Below are 21648 nucleotides of genomic sequence, written 5' to 3'. Positions count from 1 at the left end.
ATCTAAGAAAAAAAATTTAAATTTTTGACGATTTTGGAAATTTTTAAAAATCTTGAGCGACCTCTAAAAAAATTTTATTTGAACTGATTTTTTGAGGGGGCTCTTAAAACATGATAAACTAACATATTTTCACAAGACACGAAAAAAAAATATTCGTTTTTTTTGGGCCACCCTAATGTCCTTGTTATATTCACGTAGGTAGTTTTAAATTCTTGGATTGAAATCTGTAGACTTGATTATCCAGATTGATAATGTTTTTAATGAAAGCGACATCTCGTAAGAAATAGAGTAGATACTGCTTTTAGCGTTCCGTAAATTTCCCACTGAGTACGAGCCGCTTGTTAACAGATGGCGCGGACAGTAAAAAGGGCTGACCAACCAATATTTATAATCTATATTTCCCAAAGGATGTTTATTTAAATTTATTCAAGGGCACAACTTTTCCATGCCATACAATGTCACACTTTTATTTTGCGACATATACAGTGGTGTCAGTGGTTTTATTAATAAAGCCATTGTAGCCAACCACACATCGACGCCATCTGTGAACGAGATCCTTGTACTAAGAGTTTGGACAATTCGTATTTAATACGGTTGTTAAAAAAGAAATTATTAAATATTCTCGTCTAATGTCTCTAAAAAGAAAAAAAGGTAAGTCAGATTTATAATCCAATAATATACAGGGTGCGTAACAAGAGCAGGTAAAAAATTTGAAAAGCTGCTATAAACTCGGCTAAAAAAAAATATTTTCCAGGGATGCGATTAATGGGAAGTTGAATTAAAGTGTCGCATGAAACAAACGAATGAAACTTTGCACGATTATAACAAATATTATTTTTTTAAAATGGAATAAATAAAAATTGTCAATTATTATGGAAACGATTTTTTGAAGCTCATGATTTTAGTTGATAACAAATTGTGGTACATCACATTTTTTTCTTTTGTAAGAGCAAAAGTCTTGACGAAATTTAGTAAGAAACTCTATCCAAACCAAGCAAATTGTGATAAAATACGAAACTGCATAGGTTTGCGCATATAAAAGAAAGAAATGTGTTTTATATCGATTTAAATTTACTTATCTATGCATATTTTGATACATTAACTAATATCGCGCGGCAAATTTACAATTAGCCTAATCTACATATATTTTCCTAAGGTCACAGCTTTTAGGAAGACTCTAGATAAAAATGTACATTAAAGATAAATGACAGGCCGAAATCATTATACTTGATACTCGAAAGAAAAAATGCAGCTGCTTAATACGAACACAGATGATGGAGAAAGTAATTTTGAGCAAAAAAGTTCACATCAACATGTGTCCGAAAACGCCCTCCTGTGGCGCTACGCCCCTTTAAAGGGGGTCATTAAGACACAATTTTATTACAATATCTCGAAAATGCTTCGAATTGAATTGGTAAAATTTTATACAGAGGTACCATTTATAACGAAGAATTACTTTATCTAAATCAAATTGACCCATTGTTTTCAGAGGCGTCCCTATGTGGGGGCAAGTCAAGGTTCAAAATCCGTAACTTTTTTATTTTTAAATTCGAAATTCTTTCTTCGAAAATCGAAATCCATTTCTACATAAAAAAGATATATTTGTTTCATTACGATATTTGCAAGGGTTTTCCAAAAAAATCCGATTTTAACTTCTTATTATGCTTCTGCTGAAAATTAAAAAATATGTAGAAGCTAGAATTCTATTTTTCCTACATGAAACAAGTATATCTTTTTTATGTAGAAATGGTCAAGGATTTCGATTTTCGGAAAAAGAATTACGAATTTGACAAACAAAAAAAACTTTTTTGCTCAAAATTACTTTCTCTGTCATCCGTGTTCGTTTGGCACACCGGAAATGAAACACCCTGTATATTCGCCTAAATACATTTTACCTATGATCGTGTCAAAAACGAAAATTGACTTTTTTTTTGCAAAATTTCCACTAAAAAAATTACTCTTTATGTGAGAACCTGCGCAATAAAATCTTTATTTCAGTTAAAAGGTAGGAATGTCAATATTTCATTCATTTTAACTTTCTATCAATGTGTACATTTAACATGATTTTTAAACAAAAACACAGCCGACAAAATGTAACTGACCTCTTCCGAAGATTTTCGACGCACGGAATCTGAATCCTAACAAAATGTTGCTCCATCACATCGGTTTTTCGAGATATCCTAACCTAAAAGTACGAAAATCCTACTTTTTCTTTATATTTGAGGTTATATGTTACATCACAAGATAATTTTTCTCCACAAAACTCGTTATGGCATTTGAAAATACTGCTTTGCTACCTAAAAATCCATTTCGAATAAGCCAAACTAATCGATTTCATCAGACGACTTCTCGGAGAGGAAAGAAATATTCGAACGTTCGTTTTCAAATGCTCTAACGAGTTTTGTGGAGCCAAGTTACACCTTGTGAACTTGTGAAGTTAAATATATAATCTCAAATATAGTGAATATAGTGTTTCGCATTTTTGGGTTAGGATATCTCGAATACCTGACATGAGGTCTGTTCCAACAAGAGTCAGGGATTGGTTCCCAACCGTTTGAAATGTTTGGCTAGCTAAGTTCTAAATGTGTCTTCACTGAATATATCGCTAGAATTAGTTGGATGCGCATTTCAAACAGTTCGGAACCAATTCCTGATTCATGTTGGAACAGACCTATGACGAAGCAGTTCTCAAAAACTTTCGGAAAAGTATAGCGAGATTTCTGGTTTAAAATTCAGTCGATCTGGGTAATTAGTACTTTTATAAAATAAAGCAAATTAGTAAATCATATTCGTTTTCTTTTGAGTAGCTAACTACACAATAATGCAATATGTGTAAAAGCTAGTCCTGAATGAATAGTTAATTTGCAACAGGCCTGTTATTTATTACGAAGGCGCTATTTAAGAAGACTCCAGTCGTTTGTATAATAGATAAATGGCAGATAATGTTAAATGTACTGAGCATTTTTGTTAGTAAAAATTAGTAAACTGCACAAACATGAACAGAGTGGTTATAGTGCCTTTTTTATTTTTTCTTATCTACGCGAGAAGTACAGCATGTAAGCAATTTTGAAATTATGTTGAGCGTAATAACTATTTACTTTAAATATTTATGTAATTAATAATTATAAATTTTTTTATAACATAAATATATAATTATGCAGTTGCTATTTCAACTAAGTTTTATTGTTTTGTAAGGTAGCAAAATACCCAAAACAACAAATAATTAAAAAAATTTATAACTTTTTATAACACTCAGGAATTGCTGACAATTCTACCATTATAAACTAATTACTGTTGCAAAAATTTGTTTGCCAGATGGAAAGTGATTTTTTCTTTTTCAGTTGCTGGTGTTATTGGCAGTAATGTTGCAGGGAGTACCGCTCTTGATAATTACCCGCTAGTGGACGGGTAACAAATTTATTTGTCATATAAACTTACAATTAGACATAAATACAAAACCATACATGTGAAACTAGGCCCAAAATAGTTTTTTGGAAAATTCAAGTTCACTTATAGAGCACTTAAACAGAAATGTCCAACCTACACAACGACACTAAAATTATTCCGATCGGACCACTCCTGCGCCCAGCGGTTGCGACAGAATATTTATGCCTTTAAAAGTTTATACCCATTTTCACACGTACCTATATATTTTCCTAACATGTAGCGTTACACTACCGGTTCTTTAAATACTTGCAATGTGAAAATATCGTCAAAATCAAGTTAGAGAAAATAGACTTTGAAATAGGGTCGTTTTCTTTGGTGAAAGACGATATAAAATGTTACAAAAGTATTTATAAAATAGTCAATAAATAGCAAAATTGCTTATGTTTCAATGAAATAATAAATGATATACTGATTTCACAGAGGCAAAGAGTTAGTAAAATCTCTGTGGTTGAAACAGAATTCTGGGAATTTTTCCTTAAGGCTGTTTGAAGTACAATTTCTTATGTTAAAAATGTTACCAGATTTATAAAATAATCTTCATAAAAATATTTGTGAAAATATTGTAGAAAAAATAATGTAAAATCTATTATCTGCTTGCCACTATGGTATATTTTTATATAAAAATATAATAAAATTTATCACAACACATGCGCAGTTGATGTTACCGTAGATCTTATAGTTCACTGTTTTATCTGGTTTTAAAACAACTGCACAAAATGGATGCATGAATTATTCAAAAAGTCATTGCGACCAGCATTAGGCTTTTTTTCGCGAGTGAATATTGGTGAATACGTCTGACTTGTAGTTACTGTTTCTATCTCTTTTAATCTTTTTTCTAACCTTGTCTAACCTGAACAGATGGCGAAAATGTATATATTCACTATTCAGTGATATGTAGGATGTACTTTGACGACTTTGACATATGGGTTTTAACTTCTAACCAGTAACCATAATTTGTCATCATTTATTGTAATCTAGTGTTGTGGGAATTGGTGTTATATCTCACTATATAATATATGTATTTGCTTCAAATAAAACTGAAGGAATATATCAATGCTTTCTTTGGAATATTTTTAAGTGGCAAATTTAAAAAGCGTGAAAAGTATGTAGATTCTGACGTTGCAAGATATGCGAATATTCGACATAATCGTTATCGTAAGAGAATGGAAGGTTAGGTCGGTTTTTTATGTAATTCATACGAAAAAGACTTGAATTACAAATGATTCCACCAATATTATCTCTGGCCTAGGTCACAAAAAAAAAGAGGATAATCCTGAAGCAAAGTGGATTGCAAATATGTCCCATATAAAAAATTAATCTCACCATCAAGTAAAATATTTGCTGTTTCAACGTCTATGTTTACTAAAACATCTGTGCCTCTAAAGTTTAAATTTAAACTGGCCACTTCCACAACCATATTAGAATCCATCATTTTGCTGAACGATTTTTATACTCATTCAAACAAAATGTCAAAAAGAAAAAGGTTAAGTTACCAGCTGACAATACTAGTTGAATATACCAACAGAATATTCAGCTGAAGGGTGAAGAGTTCAGTCATTTGATCTAAACTTGTGACGTCACATAGTAGTTTAAATGACTGACTATTCTCGCAAAAACGTAATATTCACTCATACTACACATACTACAACATACGACTTCACTCGTGAAAAAAAGCCTATTATTTTAATTATAATGATTACGTTTAAAAGAAAAAAGAAGTAAAAAAAAAAACTTAAAAAAAAGAATGTGGGATAGAAATTTTGTTTTAATTTCATTAATTGTAATGTCAGGATTTTCCAACCTCAGCATCTCCTTTATTTCGCTAAGAACTGTTTGCTTTAAATGCTTATTCAAATATTGTTTTGTCTTTACAGCATACAAACAGGGATGTTTCTTATGTTCATTAATAAATATTTTTACTTGTCCTCTCGTCCAGAACATCGTTTTAGACGCGAGAAGCGGTAAATGTTAATTACTTTAAACACAGATTAAATAGGTAAACATAACCTATAATTTGATCTGACAGGTGGCAATGCAGGCATCACAAATAACTTTGTTCTGCGCAGATTTACGCACATTTTTATAAAGAAAATTAGAACAAGTTCCAAAATTTCTGTAAACATTTGTCTATAAATAAATCTGAATAGAATTTCATATATTTCCTGTTTGTCACGAACATATTTCTACATAAAAAAATTTGCTCAGATTATGTAGAAAATTTTAAACAAGAAATGCTATCATGTCAAACAGCCTTTAAATGGAATTCTGCAATTCTGTAGATGTCTTATCCTGCAGTACCTCCAGATGGTACTGACAAAAAAAAACTAATTGTAAGATATATTTCTGTACATATACAGGTGTAACTGAAATAGCGGATTCTACTTCAGAAATTAACAAAAAAATCTTATAAGGTGTTCAAAATTAATGAAAATATATGGTGAAATATATTATATTTCAGGTTATCGTCACCTTTTGGCTAGGTATATAAATACCTGAACGGAATATTCTACTTTCTAGTTTCGAAATTACATTTTTCTACGCCATAGCTGTATTAGATGAAATTTATAATATACCAGTGACGGCTCGTGAAATTGAGAATAGGTGAAGCATATTCACTGATTGACTAAAAAACGGCTTGAAAAAATATGTGTAGTATATAAACGCAAATAGTAAACAATTGTGATTTGAAATATAATAGAGAATATATTCAGTAAGTACCTACTCCTCTAGACTACACTGATCTCAGTCTAGACTGCATAAATATATGGCGATTATGTTATTACATCTGCTTATAGAAATACGACTCAACAACAGGAAAAATGAATTATGCAATCAGTTACAAATTTTACCCATAAATATCCGTATCCAAGAGGCGCCGATATTAGTGACTATCCCTAAATTGTATATTATTATTATACAGTTTTGATGTAAAAAATAATTTTAATTAAATAAAAAACAAGCGTCTTATAATTATAATATGTACTAAATTTCTCTTGTATACTTTTTTTTAGGCATAACGATTTACCATACAACCTATATACAAAATTGAACGACACCTTAAAAGAATTTCGCTTTGAAAATAATTTAATTAACGACACTATTTTCGGATCGAGCGACTGCAGTTGTCACACTGATTTACCCAGATTAAAGCAAGGCAAAGTTGGGGCACAGGTAATTTGTGGTTAGAGATTAAATCAATTATTAGGTTTTCATTGATTTTTAGTTCTGGGTTGCATACGTTGATTGTACTGTGGAAAAAGAGAAGGCTGTCGCTAAGACTTTAGATCAAATCGACGTTATTAAAAGGTTAATAAACAAGTACCCAAACGACTTGGAGTTTGTAACTACTTCCGATGGTAAGTTGAGAAATGTCCGGAGTGTTTTGTATAGTCAATAACTTCGAGGAATAATAGAAAAAATAAAATGACTAAATCACTTTTTATATATTTTTAGGAATTTTAGAAGCATTCAAACGGAAGAAAATAGCCAGTCTTATAGCAGTTGAAGGTGGTCACTCTATTGACAATAGATTATCGATTTTGAGACTCTATTATGAGCTTGGTGTCAGATATTTGACTTTGACTCATACCTGTAATTTGGAATGGTAAGTGAAATTAATTTGTAACATGTGATCTACTCAGTTAATATTTTACAGAACATAAAAGTGTTAGAAATCGACCGAGTCGTTAAATTGTTTGGCTGGAAAAGTTTTAGATTGTAGTACCTATTTGTATTTACCTTACTAACATGAAAATCTTGTTTAGGTTGATTTGGTCGACTTTCTCATTTAATTTCTAGAAATTTCAAGTCTTTGATAGTGACTCAACTCTCATTTCATCAATTTAAGAATGAATGAGTCAGCACAAGTTTGTAATTTTCATTCCACATCTACTAATATTATTCTTTAGACATGTCCGTTGTAGTATATTTACAACTTGCCTTAGTCTATGTATATAGGAATAAAAAAATCAAAGGAAATATACAGGGTGTTTTCAAAAGACGTAGCACAAATGGTAACGGTAAATCTACAGCTAAAAAGAACACGGTTTGCATAAAAATGTTTACAGTACCAAATCTAAACTAAAGAAAGCAACAAACTTTGATTTTAGTAACTTATTATTTACGCTATATCTTTAAAATGGTAGAGCTTGAATTTTGGGCACCTTGCATATATTATTTAAAATGTCTAGAGGTAATCTACAAGTTCTAGGGAAAATATTAGAAATCTCTTAGAGGTTGTTAATTATTATTAAAGTTTGGTGTGCAAACTAAATGTTTTAAACAGGTGTTTGCTGCTGCGCTAATTCGTGACGTCATTTAGTGCGATCGACAGTATGAGCGCAGTAAAATGAGCTGAAGAGTATACAGAACAGAGATAAATTTAAGTTTTCTTCTATTTCCGAAAGAGTATTCACAATTTTCTCGAAATTATTCTTCATTTCTTAAAAATAAATAACTGACTTCAGTTAAAACTACAAAAATATGAAAATGCAGATCTTGTGCCTGCTTTTTGCAAAAACATATTAAACATGTTTTATTTAAAGACCTATCAAAGTTAAAAAGTTTATTTAGTCTTCCAACTCACAGTTTCAAAAACTTCTTAAATCCAAATTATTGAACGCATTAGAGATCTTTCTTATCTTTTTTTGTTTTTTTTTTACGTTTAATAAATGAAATATAGCACCACGAATGAGTTTATACATCTTCAAATACTATTGTATCGTCAAAATCGTACAATTTTTTTTTAATTTTCGGTGGATTTTTGTAAATTATCTGATGAAAACTGAGTCGTATCCATTGGAACATTAGTTATGTCTCGTCGAAACGAGAATTACAAACTAGACGACTTACGAACGGCCGATAAGTAGGTTGTGCATTCGGTCGCACTAAATGACGTCACAATGATCAGAAATTTTACATAACCATAATCATTTTGTGGCAGTAAAGAAATTATTATTATTTTTAAAATCTGTTAGACTATATACAAATTTTTGCTGTTCTAAAAGAAATTAACTTTTCATGCAAGTTGACCTTACACATTGTTTTTCTATGCTTCCAGGGCCGAATCTGCTGAAGTTGACAAAACGAATTCCACCAAAATTGGCTTAACTGGTTTTGGAAAGGTATGTTTGTGTGAATAACAAAAATATAAAACAGTTTATTTTTAATGGTCCATAAATTCACAGAAAAATTAGTTTGACTAATTTTTATACAATTTTTTCAATCTTTTTTTTTCCTAAACATTAATGTTGACTATTATTTCCTGAGGAAGACTGAAACAACTCGAATCGTTGGTATTGCCATAAAAATCAATCCATTTTTATTTAACCTAAAAACAAGAATTGTTTACGTTGCAAATAAAATAAATGAACCTGTTTTAGAAAATAGTTTTGGAAATGAACCGCTTGGGAATGTTAGTAGATTTATCCCACGTGTCTGCCAAGGTAATGCACGACGCCATTGACGTCTCAAGGGCTCCAACTATTTTCTCGCACTCTTCTGCAAGAGCTGTTTATGATCACGTTAGGAACGTAGCCGATGATGTCCTCTTAAAAGTGGTAAGCTACTCACTTTATTACATATATCGGTTAAACTACGCCTTTTTGATAAATTAATACGTGATTAATTTTGTTTACGATTTAGATCAAAGTATTTATATTAGAATATCAACGCCTACTAAGATATATTATGTAAAACACCAAATAAATCGTTCATTTCAAAAACCGCATAAGTCAAAACAGTTAAATATCCAGTAGAGTGAACTGTTTTGTATAAAAAGTACCTATCTTTTAAACTATTATTTTACTATAAATTACTTATGTGAGTACAACAAATGTGGAAAAAAAGAATATAAAAATGCGGATTGTTCGGTAAAAAAAGTTTTATTAGGGAGCCTCTAGAAACGTATCGAATAAATTGATCGATGCGAAGCTTCACATTATTTTATTATTAATTTATTATAAACAATTCACTACAACAATCAGTGGCGTGGTAGACGGGTAGTCAGTGACCTTTTTTAAAATAGAATTTCTACGCCTATGAATTATTTGAAATTTCGTGACATCTTTTATGTTTCTCATCAATTCAATTAAAATTTTGTATAGTTTCTATGCGTATTAAAATGATTCCACGCCATTTACTCAGAATCCTTTAATTTTATGACAATGTTGCAAGAACAACATTTGATTTCATTAATTAAATATACAGTGTGTTTCAGAAAGACCTCCCGTAAATTCAGGGGGTGATAGTACTTAGTTTATGAGACATCCATCAATAAGTTTTGACATAAGCCTACTTTGAGAAAAGTCACTTATTTTCTACACCGTAATATTGTAAGAGTTCAATTAAAAGTATTTTTTCTCGAAAACCGTCCACATTAGGAAGTTCTAACAAGAGTACATTATTTTTAGAAAATAAAATTGTACATTTGAAATTGGAGCCCGAATGCTAAAAAATCTAACCTCAAAAAAATTAGAACTTAAAATGTAATACGAATGTAGCATAACCAGCGTTCTCTATAAAATATACAAAAAATAGTTAGACCAACGTATTTGACGTCCTTAAAAACCCCGGAATACCAAATTTCATATAAATATTTCGCACCGTTTGGAAATTTTTGTACAAATTCTATTTAAAAAATTTTATTTTGTCGCTCTGTATCTCGAAAACAAGAGGAGATAGACATATAGTTCATAAAGAAAAAAATTCTTATTTTTTGTTGTACTATGATCCCCTGAATTTACGGGAGGTCTTTCTGAAACACCCTGTATATTTCTCTAAATCCGTACAATGATACATTTTTTAACGTCGTTTATATTTTTTTAATTACAATAAGTGTTTTATATTTTTAGAAACGAAGTAGAGGTATTGTGATGGTCAATTTTTTTTCTTATTTTATCCGAGGGGGAAATGCTACTATAAGAGACGTTGTTAGTAAGTATTTTAATAATAAGTGTTCCCATTTGTAAAAATCATGCTTTAAGGGTAATTTTCGCAACTTAAAATTTCTAGCTCAGTCAATTATTTGTGAAGGATACCACATTTTTTATTATTTCAGACCACATAAACCATATCGTGGACATTGCTGGCGTCGATAGCGTCGGAATTGGTTCCGACTACGATGGTGTGCCTGTGTAAGTAAAATACAAAATTTGAAATTTAAGTTGAAACTAGCTCGCAATAGTCCAGTTGCGTGACCAGCTCGATCGCCAGATTTGAATCCATGTGACTTTTATTTATTTATTGGTACATTTGAAATAGCTGGTGTATTCCACTCCAGTTAATACGATTGGAACTACAATAGCAATAGCAATATAATTAGCAATAGCAATATAATTTAATGAGTGTTATAGGCGTCCCTAAAAAAGTTTTCTGCCAATGTTAAAAAATAATCATAATTTGTATATAATGCGTAGAAAATTTCTATTATGTCCTCAAACAATTTTATTATACTGATGGTAAATTTTGGTTATACCAAATCAAAAAAACATTTATATTTTCATTAAAATATGTTACTGCACTGCACTGCTAGGCAATTTGTCAACAACTGAAATTTATGGCCGGTCGCCCAGTGCGGCTATGTTTGTGCGCCGTTTGCCCCCGCGCGAGTTCTTCAATTGGGCGTATACATTTCTACCATCTCTACGTTTAGTTCGACCAAACCTATACATGGGGTATGGCTAAATAAATATAGGAACAAGTTTTTCAAATATTTCAATGCCAGGTTGCTGGGTAGCGACCCAACCTGATACATACTGCCAAACTCTTTGGTCTTCAATTGATATCGGAAAGACTGACTATACAACTGTATCTTGACACTAACGGTGGACATTTTGACATTTGTTGTAACTTAATTTAACAAAATAAGTGTGGATTTATCGAAGTAACAACGTAGATTTCTTTCTGGCGAGTAGTTTATTATAACAAATTTTATTATTTTTCAATAGTAACCGAATTAATTTCACATTTTGTTGTTTGTTATTCAATCAGCTAAGTATTTCGATTTAGCTGCAGTGGCGGGTAATAAAAAATTAATTTTCTGGTAAGTTAAATTCTAGAACACCCTGTATATTGTATAATACCTATTCAGTACCATGTACTTTAATGAATTGTTTTAAAATATTTTTGAGAAAACTTGCATTATATTATATTTTAAAAATACATTTTATCAAGTACACAAAAGCAGTTTAATACAGGAAATATTCTTAAACTATCTTAGAACATGGTTTTGCGCTTCCCGTATGAATAATATAATGTCAATTTTGATAAAGCTATCAATATTTTCCGGTGGAATATTTCATATCTTGAAGAATTAATATTATCGAGATTAATGCTTACTCTAAATCCAAAGCTAAAGTAGAATACGTTCTTTGAAACAAAAAAAATAAATTAATTTGTGAATCGGACTTTTCTACAAATATCCCAGTTAATTATATTGATCGTTTTTGGTACAAAATATGTATTTGAATCAACGTGTAAAACAAATCATCTTTTTAAATGAATAAATTCGAGAAAATTAAGGAAGTGTTCACTCGTTGGTAATGAAAGGGTCTTACTTATAAAACATAAAGGGTGTCGTGATTTTTATTAAAAAAATCCATAACCATTAACAAACCTGCTTCTGGCAAATTAGAAGAATCTGCTTTTACGAAATTTGCTTCCATTTTTAAATTTAATATGCACAAACGCTAAAACATTCCGTAGATGCAGAAACTTATATGAAAGTAGCGCTAAGCCGGCTGACTGTCCCATGCGGTGACGTCATTACATTGCCACGGCTGAGACAAATATTCGCATTTTAATGAGTTAAAATTTTCCGGATCATCTAATCATGAGCAATACTTTGTGTATATAAAATAAGAACGTTTTTGAAAGTTTACTGAATGACCACATTGCTGAAACAAAAATTTTTTTATGGGCACTCTATCTCAAGAACTAAGCCGTTTCGGACCCATGATATGAACTTTTTATCTTAAATTTAGTCAAAGATTCACCCTTTAAAGTTTGTACAAGTATTTAATAAACACCCCTTATATTTCCGGTCCCTGCCTGTATATAACTTTAACTGTATATCTAGAGGAACAAAAAAATTATAATATTTTAAAGACATGCAAAATCCCGCAAGAGGCGTCCTCTAATAAGTACCTGTCAGTAAAATTATGATCAGATTTCATATCAGTAACAATAATAGCAATAACCAAGCTGCCTGCAAGTGGTCAAAGCTGACGTTCAATCGCTTCTTTAATGGGAACGCTTCGAAACCTGGGCGATCTCCGGTACAATGTCGGCTTTCGGGAATCTGGCCCTATCTTCAAACGTCGCAGTCTGCCCCGGTTGGCTGCAAATTGGGGTGATTTTAGGAGTTTCTTGTTCCAACGTTGCATTGCCTTCTCCGACGTCACTCTCGACCGTACTCTGGTAGTGCAATATCTCAACTTTTGGATTGGAAACCAGAGTGAAATTTGACATAATCGGATAATCTTGATCTTCCTCCTCGATTGCAAGTGGTAGACGTAACTGCTCCTACACCACTTGCTTAACTTTCTTGCATCCCCAATATGGCCATTTGAAAATCTATCTTTGATACTCTTAGTTTGATTTACGCGAAATAAATTTGATGTCTTCAATTTTTTTCGTAAATGCGAGAATTTTTATTTAATTTTTCACGAGCAAACATTGTTTCAGTACGCCTATTGGATTAGAAAATGTATCCAAATACCCAGATCTGTTTGACTTGCTAAGAAAGCTCGACCCTAATAGGTGGACGATAGAAAATTTAGAAAAACTTGCGGGGAGGAATTTTATAAGGGTGTTTAAGGAAGTAGAAAGGGTAAGAATTATTCATATAATTGACTACTGGGAAACATTAGGTAATGTTAGATAGTTGTACAAATCGGGGCTTTGACAACTGAAGGGTAAGTTTTCTTTTTATTTAGAATCAATTAAATTTCAGGTAAAACAGAGTCTTAAAACGGAACTGCCCGCAGAAGATCTTTTGGGAGTCAGCAACGAAATTTAATGACGGCTGTTTTGTGTTTATTAGATATTGATTTGTCACTTATTATACTCTAAAAGTAAATAAATATTAAAAAAAGCGTTTGGTTTTCTTTGCTATTAATAAATTTATTTAAATGTTAAATTCTTTTTATTTCAAAAGATATACAGGGCCTTATTTCTAATCACGAATGGGGTTTTTGAGGAAAAAATTACATACTCTATAATATTAAAAGCAAATATTTCTGAATACCTAATTTTGAGTTATTAGTCTGGTAAGTATTACTTATGCGGATGATCTACATGATTTTGAAGATTTACAGATGTACAGGGTGGTTATTTACAAGAGTGTTGAAAAAAATCACATTTTAAGTATCTCTTGAAATGTTTAACGAAGATTGATAATACTTGAAGCAATGGTTTAACAAAAATTCATAAAGTCGGTGCACAAATCTGACGCAGATGCAGGTGGAGGACTGAAAACACCAGCATTTTAATGCCACTGAATATTTTGGAAACTGGATAAGTGCATTTAGTTCAGGTTGATGTTTCAAAACAATAAATGTCTTTCCTTATATTCGAAAATCGTGCAAATTTTAAGTAATTATCTTTTAAAATTAAATTTTTTAATTTTTCGATGTAGTTGAATCATTCGAAAATAATTTGAAAACGATTCCATATAGGAATTATTCATTAGAAATTAAATTTTAAATCTAATGTAACTGGTGACATGTCCAAAAGAATCACAGGGTAGGTATTTTAAATTTTGTGAGGGATAATACCTTAAAAAAATTAAAATAGCTATGCCACTGACTTCTTTAACTTTAACCGTATCATATTTCCAACAAAAAAAAAACTAATAGTTTTACAGTTATTTTAAAGTTGCTGAATTATGTCGACACCCTGTTTTAAATTTTAAAAAATAGTGAAGTTATTGAAGAAAAACTAAAATAAAATTGTTCAACACCCTATCAAGGTAACTTGGATTAAGAATTTTATCTTAAAGACATCATATACAGGGTGGTCCATTTTTTAAAACAAATTTCGAGAACGAATACATCATCAAAAAATAATGTTTTTTTTGTTAAATAAACTATACCCGACAAATAATATTTACCTTTTGAGATACAGTACGTTGAAGTTTCCCGATTCACTCAGATTTTTATAAATGATTTGGCACTGATCTCCGGAGAATTTTTCAATATTTTTACTTTACCAGTGGCGGAAAAAATAGGTGCCCCTATTGCTTTAGTAAAAAAATATTAGTACGTCACTGGCTTTAATTTTAAAAACAATATTTTTTAGATTTACCGTTTTTTGGGACAATCAATGGGGACAATGGGGTTTTTTGGGAATTTGGGACAAAAATTGTCCTTGTAAGTTTTTCCTAACTATTACCATTTTCAAGTAAAATTTATTATTATACACTAGGCACAGAAATTAATGGATACTAAAAAAAACCCAAAATTTTGAGTGATTTTCAAAGAGCTGTAACTTAAAGGAAAGGGGTTGTTGAGAGAATAAAAACAAAGAAAATTGAAGGTTCAGGTGTCTAGTTTTCATAAGAAAATCAACGGAAAAAAATTGTTAATTTTTTGCTTTTTTAAAAAGGCCTATGGACTTCAAAAAACTTTTTTGGTAATTTCATCATAAAGTTCTTTTAGATAATTTAATTCTCTTCAATTTGAGCGATTCCGGAGCCTTGTACGATTATTTGTCGCTGGTTTATCGTCGATCAAAGCAAAAAAATTATTTTTGACTGGCAATCAATTACTCGAGAAATAATGGTCGTACAGAAAATCCAAGCAGGGTTTTGGAAACTGTAAAGTATTCTCTACAAGTTGTAATTATGGGGTTTTGATAAAAAAAATTTTTTCAGTGAAAATGTTGGTTAAAAAAAGGTAAAAAATTGCATAATTAGGGATATTTGAATAACTTGGCATAAGTTTGCAACTAATGAATAAACTCCTTAGTTTATTCTCCTCCCTAGTCGACTCCTTAGTCGATATCCTTATATCGACTGTAAATTTTCAACCTCAAGGTGTCAAAGAAACCCTGATAATTTCAAAACGCTGCAATTTTTTTCCTAGTGCCCGGAATGTTTAAATTTGTCGTTTTGCTGAAAATCAATGTAATAAGTAATTTTTCACTTTTTAATCATTTGTTTAAGTTAAAAATGTTTTTTAGCAATAATCCATATCTTCTTCATCAAAAAACACTTTACACTTGAAATGAATAAAATTGTTATCACTCTTTTTTACCATGAAAGTACACCTCTTAAGGAAAAAAAATGAACCCTGATTCGTTCCTCTACGGCTATTCGTCCAGCAAGAAGAGCCGATTTTCGAAATGACCTTTTTTTCGAAAAATAGATACCTATAACTCGAAAAATTTTTAATATTTTTTAATTTAAAAAAAGGTGCTTTTTTGCTTGCCGAGTAATATAGCTATCGATATATTTAAAGTAGGTATCGATAGATTTTTTTAATAGCTTCAACTTTCTCATTTAAATTTTTTCGATTGAAGTTTTTTTTTATTAGCGAAAAACCGTTTTTTTACTTTTATGAATTTTTTAGGTTAACTTCCGTTTATGCGCCACAGGAAAAATACACTATTTTTCTTAGAATTTTTTCCCATATCACCATATTTTTTGTTTCCAGGTGGTATTTTTTTTGTAAATTTAACATAAGATCGTGACAGATTGATTGGACTATATAGTTCATGCCTCAACAATTTCTCAGTTGTCAACAGTAATTTTCTCTACACAAGTTAATATTAAGTGAAAAACGTCGCCGTTTCACTAAAGAAAACTCAGAAAAACATGTAGTAATATGTTTTAACCCCTTCCAATATGCCTCGGAAGCCTTATCTCAACACTATGGTTTATCAGGCAAGTGGTGTCATTTAAATTAATATAGATATTTTATCCTCTACTTAAGTCTTGCTCTTTGGTAATAGTTCTATGTTGCAACATATTTTCTGTAAACATATTAATATTTTCTTTCGTAATCTGACTACGGTCCTGTTAAACTCACCACCGCACTAAGTCTAATAATCACTATTAAATAAAAGAACGACGCAGCGTTGTTATGTAGCTAGAAACTTTCAAAGGTAATTTGATGGACTATAAACTTAACGGACTAAAATAAATTTGTAAAATTTATAAGAAAATGATTTTCAAATTTCGATATTTCGAAACGGTTAATTTTAGTTACACGATATGCTATATGAATTTTGTTTAGAAATTCGAGAAGAATGGAAATATGGAATAATATACAGGGTGTTCCGTTAAAGAAATAGCAACTTTGTTACGTCATAACTTTTTGACTGGTCCTGTATACTTAATTTTTCATTATTGTAATAGATTTTAAAAAAGTTGAAAACATATCAGCGATCCTGTACCTATATCTCGAAAACGAATTGTGTTGAGGTGTTCTATCACCAGATAAAGTTTGAGTGAGCAATTTGGGATACCTTGTATTTACCGAATGTTAAATATGTAGGTTTTCCAATTTTTTTTTACATAATAATACGTTATTTTACCGCACATCCGATTGTTGCGCAAACTGGCGTAACAAAATTAATTTTACTGCATATTCGTTTCCGTAGATTAGCGGTTTTGGTACGATATGATTCTAGCTGTGACACTAAAATATTAATTATCGCGTCGAAGTAAAACCGCATTTAACCGACTCTCCAAAAGGGAGAAATGTTGATAACAGTCGCCAGGCGAAATAGCATTTCCTTTAGAACTGACCGTATTTTATTAGTATAAAACCGTAAGAAAATATTATTCACCCAGTTCGGTGGCGATCATGGCAAAGGCTGAGTTGGCTGTGTGCGTTTTGGGCATAATCGCTTGCTTTTGTTTGCACATTTCCGGTAAGTGAGGAACTGTACGTCCCTATGTTAAGTGGTCAAATTGTTTTATTTACCTAATTTTTACACAAACAAAAACTAATTTCCTAGATCCCTTGTATTAATTGTTTAATTCATAGTGACTGGTCGTTGAATTTAGTCGTTAACAATGTATTCACATTTATTTACCTCACAGAGAAAACACTGACGTTAAAAATCACACAATAATTTCCCCAAAAATCGTGACAAGAACAAATTGTATCGAACTTCCATACGATTTTGTTTAAAAATTTGAGAAAATCTACATTTTGTTGGCAATAATTTCGCAATTATAAAAATAATCGCAGTGTAAATGCACAATTTTCACTCGAAGAATTGTGTGAATTTTCAAGACAATGTTTTTTCTGTGTATTACTCTTTAAACCAATAAAATGTAAAATGGTAGAATGTTGGTTTTGGTAAAAATGGCATACTTAATAGCAAAAATAGCCAGTCAGAGTATTATCAGTTGTCATTATAAGGTATTTTTAAATGCTCTTCGACCATTTTATAAGGACCTACAAAAAAAAATGAAAATTGTTTTCTCGAGGTATTTCTTTTGATTCCTGGATTATCACAGCTCAAATAAATTTATTATCATAAGATCTTGAAACTAGAGTCTTAAAGCTTCAAAACGGTTTGTTTTTATCTCGACACGACCATTTTTCACTGAAATATACCATTCAAAAATCACTAAAAGCCTTATCAAATATTTTTTATTAATTTTTTGTAATCAAATATTTTTTATTAATTTTTTCTAATAGTGTATTATTTAATGTTAATAGGATAGTTACAATATTTTTAATTATACTTTATACTACTTCAAAATGCAATTATCATACAGAGTGTCCCATAAGTAATGGTACATTGGACGTAACAGTTCTTGATCAGTTCAAAATGTAACTACACTCTGTACGTTTGCTCTGTTTGATTTAAAACTATTAATTTTCCAGATGCCTCTCTTTGTAAGCCGAATTCAAAATTTAAATACGACTGCAACACATGCAGTTGCAGCAGTACCGGAAGGGAATTCTCTTGTACAAACACAATCTGTGCACCTCTCGTAAGTAAAACTTCCGTTATAATACCGCAAAAACATATTTTTTCGAAAACTATCATCAAAAGTCGACATTTTTGTTAAGTTTTAAGTTAAGTTTAAGTTAAGTCTAATATCTAGGTTAATAAAAGATATAACTTAATTTTTTTTCTACAGAATTGCCTACTTTCTCGAGATGTACCAAATGGAAATATATTTGCATATACAGGGTGTTCAGTTAACTTAATTTTTTTAAATGGAAACCTATATTTTTATGGCATTATCGAATTGTACGTGAAAAATTAACGGGACTTTGTGTTATGATCCCTATTAAATTATTGATAGTTTTCGAGATAATCGACTATTCATTTTTTTTTCTTATGTTTCGTGACTTCTAGTAGTTGACATAATTATGATCGTATGACAGCTAGAAATTATTTTGTTTTCAGGAACTGTAGAGTGAAGATGGCTCTTTCAAACAACGTATCAAAAGTTGACCTGCAATGTACAGGGGTAAAAAAAAATCGTACCTAACCTGATAATTAGAAATTTTAAAAATCTCGACTTTTTCAAATAGAACACCCTGTATTTTATTATTTCATTAGATGCCTTTCTGTAGACCCTACAATTTTTTAATAGCTTTCCCTATACCTAAGTTGCGTAGTTTTTGCAAAAAAAACATTTTTATGTAAAATACCGGATTTGCACCCGTTCCTTTGTCGGGAAAAATATTGTAAGGGTATTTATTTTTATTAAATTTATTAGTTGTCTAGCTACACTATTTAAATTAAAAATTAATAACTGAAAAATTTAGATATTTGAGTTTAATAAATAAGTCTTTATGGAAAGTTACCATTTATTTGCAAATAAAATCAAGACACCATAAAATCGCTACAAGTGATTAAAAATTTGCAAAATATGGGAAATGTTTGCTAGCAGCAGGTATTTACAAAGCAAATAATCCAAATTTACAGAGATTCCCAATGTTTTGAAAATGTGAAGGAAAGGTTTGAATGAACAGCAAATGCAAATTATGAGAAAACTACTAGGAGACATGAAAGTAACAACGATAATATTTAGTTTAAAGCTGTGGCGTCTGCTGCTGAAAATCCAAATATTAGTGCCAGGAAATTAGTAATAATCTTGGGAGTTTTCAAAACCTTGACAAATAAAATATTGAAAAAGTTTCATCCGTATCATATTGAAAATCAAGCACTGTTACCGTAGTTAGGAAAGTTATTAGTGAAACTGGAGATTAAAAAATTTTGATGAATATATTTTTGAAAAAAGGATACTCATAGTCGCAAGCTAACTTAAAATAAATACCCTTACAATATTTTTCCCGACAAAGCAACGGGCGCAAATCCGGTATTTTACATAAAAATGTTTTTTTGCAAAAACTACGCAACTTAGGTATAGGGAAGGCTATTAAAAAATTGTAAGGTCTACTGAGAGGCATCTAATGAAATAATAAAACACAGGAAAAAGTCGAGATTTTTCAAATTTTAAATTATCAGGTTTGTCACGATTTTTTTGCCCACTGTTTAGCACAGGTCAACTTTTGATACGTTTTTTGAAAGAGCCATCTTCACTCTACAGTTCCTGAAAAAAAAAATAATTTCTAGCTGTCATACAATCATAATTATGTCAACTACTAGAAGTGACGAAACATAAGAAAAAAAATGAAAAGTCGATTATCTCGAAAACTATCAATATTTTAATAGGGATCATAACACAAAGTCCCGTTAATTTTTCACGTAGAATTCGATAATGCCATAAAAAATATAGGTTTCCTTTTAAAAAAGTTAAGTTGGTACCTGCCCAGGAAAAACTGAACACTCTGTATCTGCAAATATATTTTCATTTTGTGCAGCTCGGGAAAGTAGGCAGCTCTGTAGAAAAAAAATTAAGATATATCTTTTGTTGGACTTACGCGCACTCACTAGGTGGACACGGTGTATACCTAACACAATTATCTTATTTTATTGCAGTTTTCGAAAAAATATAGTTTGCATCTCGAAGCGAAATGCTTTTGCGTTCTCGAATGGATATTTCGCCTCGATAAGCCCGGCAAAATAACTTCCATTCTTGAACGCCAAAGTACCATTTCGCGTTCTAGATACAAAAATAACTATTCTGGAACCAAAATATTAACTCGAACAGTTTATTCACAGATATACAAAGACAAGTACCTCATAGAACAGAACGAAAAGGGCTATACCATCTTAAAACCAAAAATAAAAAATTTCAACGACGAAAAGAAGCGTAACAGCGACGACGATCTCTTTGTAAACGATCAGCCAGTTGGTGAGAAATTTAGAAGAACGGTCATCAAGATGTCACCGTACGTTAAGAGACCTCCTGGGAATTTGATCGAGCAAAGTGAAGATTACGTCAACTATGACGGACAAATTTCACCAAGCTCCGAAGCTGAAGATACCGAGGAGGATTATGACGATAGTAACGAGGATGATAGTGAATCGGATGAAGATTTAGTCACTTACGGCAAAGTGGTACCGAAAAATAGATTGTATTGAATTCTTAAAGGACTATGTGTGACCATTTTTATATTATTATTGTCGTTATAAGTAAGATATGTTACATTTTTTTTTACAAGAAATCACATTCTGTAATTTAATGTTATTAAGTGTATGCTTATTTTGATCTTATTTGCCTATATTAGGCTTCAAGTGTGAAAACAAAACTATTTATATTATAAGCAAGATACCTACCTTCATTTTTTTGTACTTTTATGTAAACATTTTTTTTGTAATACATTTTTAAAACGAAATGTTGTTAATTATTAGTAAATCATACTTCTAAAAAGGTCACAGTATGCAGAAAATACTAACAAAAAGTCACGTAGAACATAAATTTGCATAAATATCAGAAACTATCGAATATATTGAAGTATTAAACAGGTTCTCTAAGAAGTCTTTTTGGGAATTTACTTATATTGGAACTATTATTACAAAAAACCTTTTATTAATTAATAACTAATATATTTTTATGTAAATTTTGAAATAAATACGATTACAGTACACTAGCGTCCTCTATAAACACCACGAAAAATTGTAGAGCGCGAATAGCTGTTAAAAAGTATGTATCTGCTCCATCTATGTTACAGTAGCCAAATTACAAATTATCATTTGTTTCCACGTAATTATTTTGTAGGAAAACGTGTTACAGAGTAAGTAAAACGGACGCTATAGGGAACCTGGGAAGTGTGATGCGCTTTTAATTTGTATGGTTATATTTTCATAAGAATAAATTAA

General features: G+C 30.8%; 2 protein-coding genes across 2 annotated transcripts; both read left to right on the top strand.

Annotated features, from left to right (window-relative positions):
- Positions 1-2975: 2975 nt before the first annotated feature.
- Positions 2976-13541, top strand: LOC108914876 (dipeptidase 1-like). Its single transcript, XM_018720791.1, has 11 exons — positions 2976-3056; positions 3342-3408; positions 6459-6618; positions 6671-6803; positions 6901-7051; positions 8507-8570; positions 8829-9005; positions 10299-10380; positions 10505-10580; positions 13132-13276; positions 13400-13541. The coding sequence occupies exons 1-11, from the start codon at positions 2996-2998 to the stop codon at positions 13463-13465; spliced, it is 1182 nt and encodes a 393-aa protein (XP_018576307.1). The 5' UTR covers positions 2976-2995; the 3' UTR covers positions 13466-13541.
- A 3619-nt stretch (positions 13542-17160) lies between these two features.
- On the top strand, positions 17161-21124 carry LOC108914877. The gene is made up of 3 exons (XM_018720792.1): positions 17161-17322; positions 18291-18400; positions 20548-21124. The coding sequence occupies exons 1-3, from the start codon at positions 17256-17258 to the stop codon at positions 20908-20910; spliced, it is 540 nt and encodes a 179-aa protein (XP_018576308.1). The 5' UTR covers positions 17161-17255; the 3' UTR covers positions 20911-21124.
- The last annotated feature ends 524 nt before the right edge of the window (positions 21125-21648 follow it).

This window comes from Anoplophora glabripennis, unplaced genomic scaffold (genome assembly GCF_000390285.2).
Source record: "Anoplophora glabripennis isolate ALB-LARVAE unplaced genomic scaffold, Agla_2.0 scaffold1089, whole genome shotgun sequence".
Taxonomy (NCBI): domain Eukaryota; kingdom Metazoa; phylum Arthropoda; class Insecta; order Coleoptera; family Cerambycidae; genus Anoplophora; species Anoplophora glabripennis.
This window is presented reverse-complemented; position numbering and strand designations above follow the sequence as displayed.

Coding starts and splice junctions, on each gene's coding strand:
- LOC108914877 (XM_018720792.1), top strand. CDS start 17,256: ATGGCAAAGGCTGAGTTGGCTGTGTGCGTTTTGGGCATAATCGCTTGC. Junction 17,323..18,290: donor CTTTTGTTTGCACATTTCCG/GTAAGTGAGGAA, acceptor TTAATTTTCCAG/ATGCCTCTCTTTGTAAGCCG. Junction 18,401..20,547: donor ACACAATCTGTGCACCTCTC/GTAAGTAAAACT, acceptor GTTTATTCACAG/ATATACAAAGACAAGTACCT.
- LOC108914876 (XM_018720791.1), top strand. CDS start 2,996: ATGAACAGAGTGGTTATAGTGCCTTTTTTATTTTTTCTTATCTACGCG. Junction 10,381..10,504: donor TACTATAAGAGACGTTGTTA/GTAAGTATTTTA, acceptor TTATTATTTCAG/ACCACATAAACCATATCGTG. Junction 10,581..13,131: donor GACTACGATGGTGTGCCTGT/GTAAGTAAAATA, acceptor ACATTGTTTCAG/TACGCCTATTGGATTAGAAA.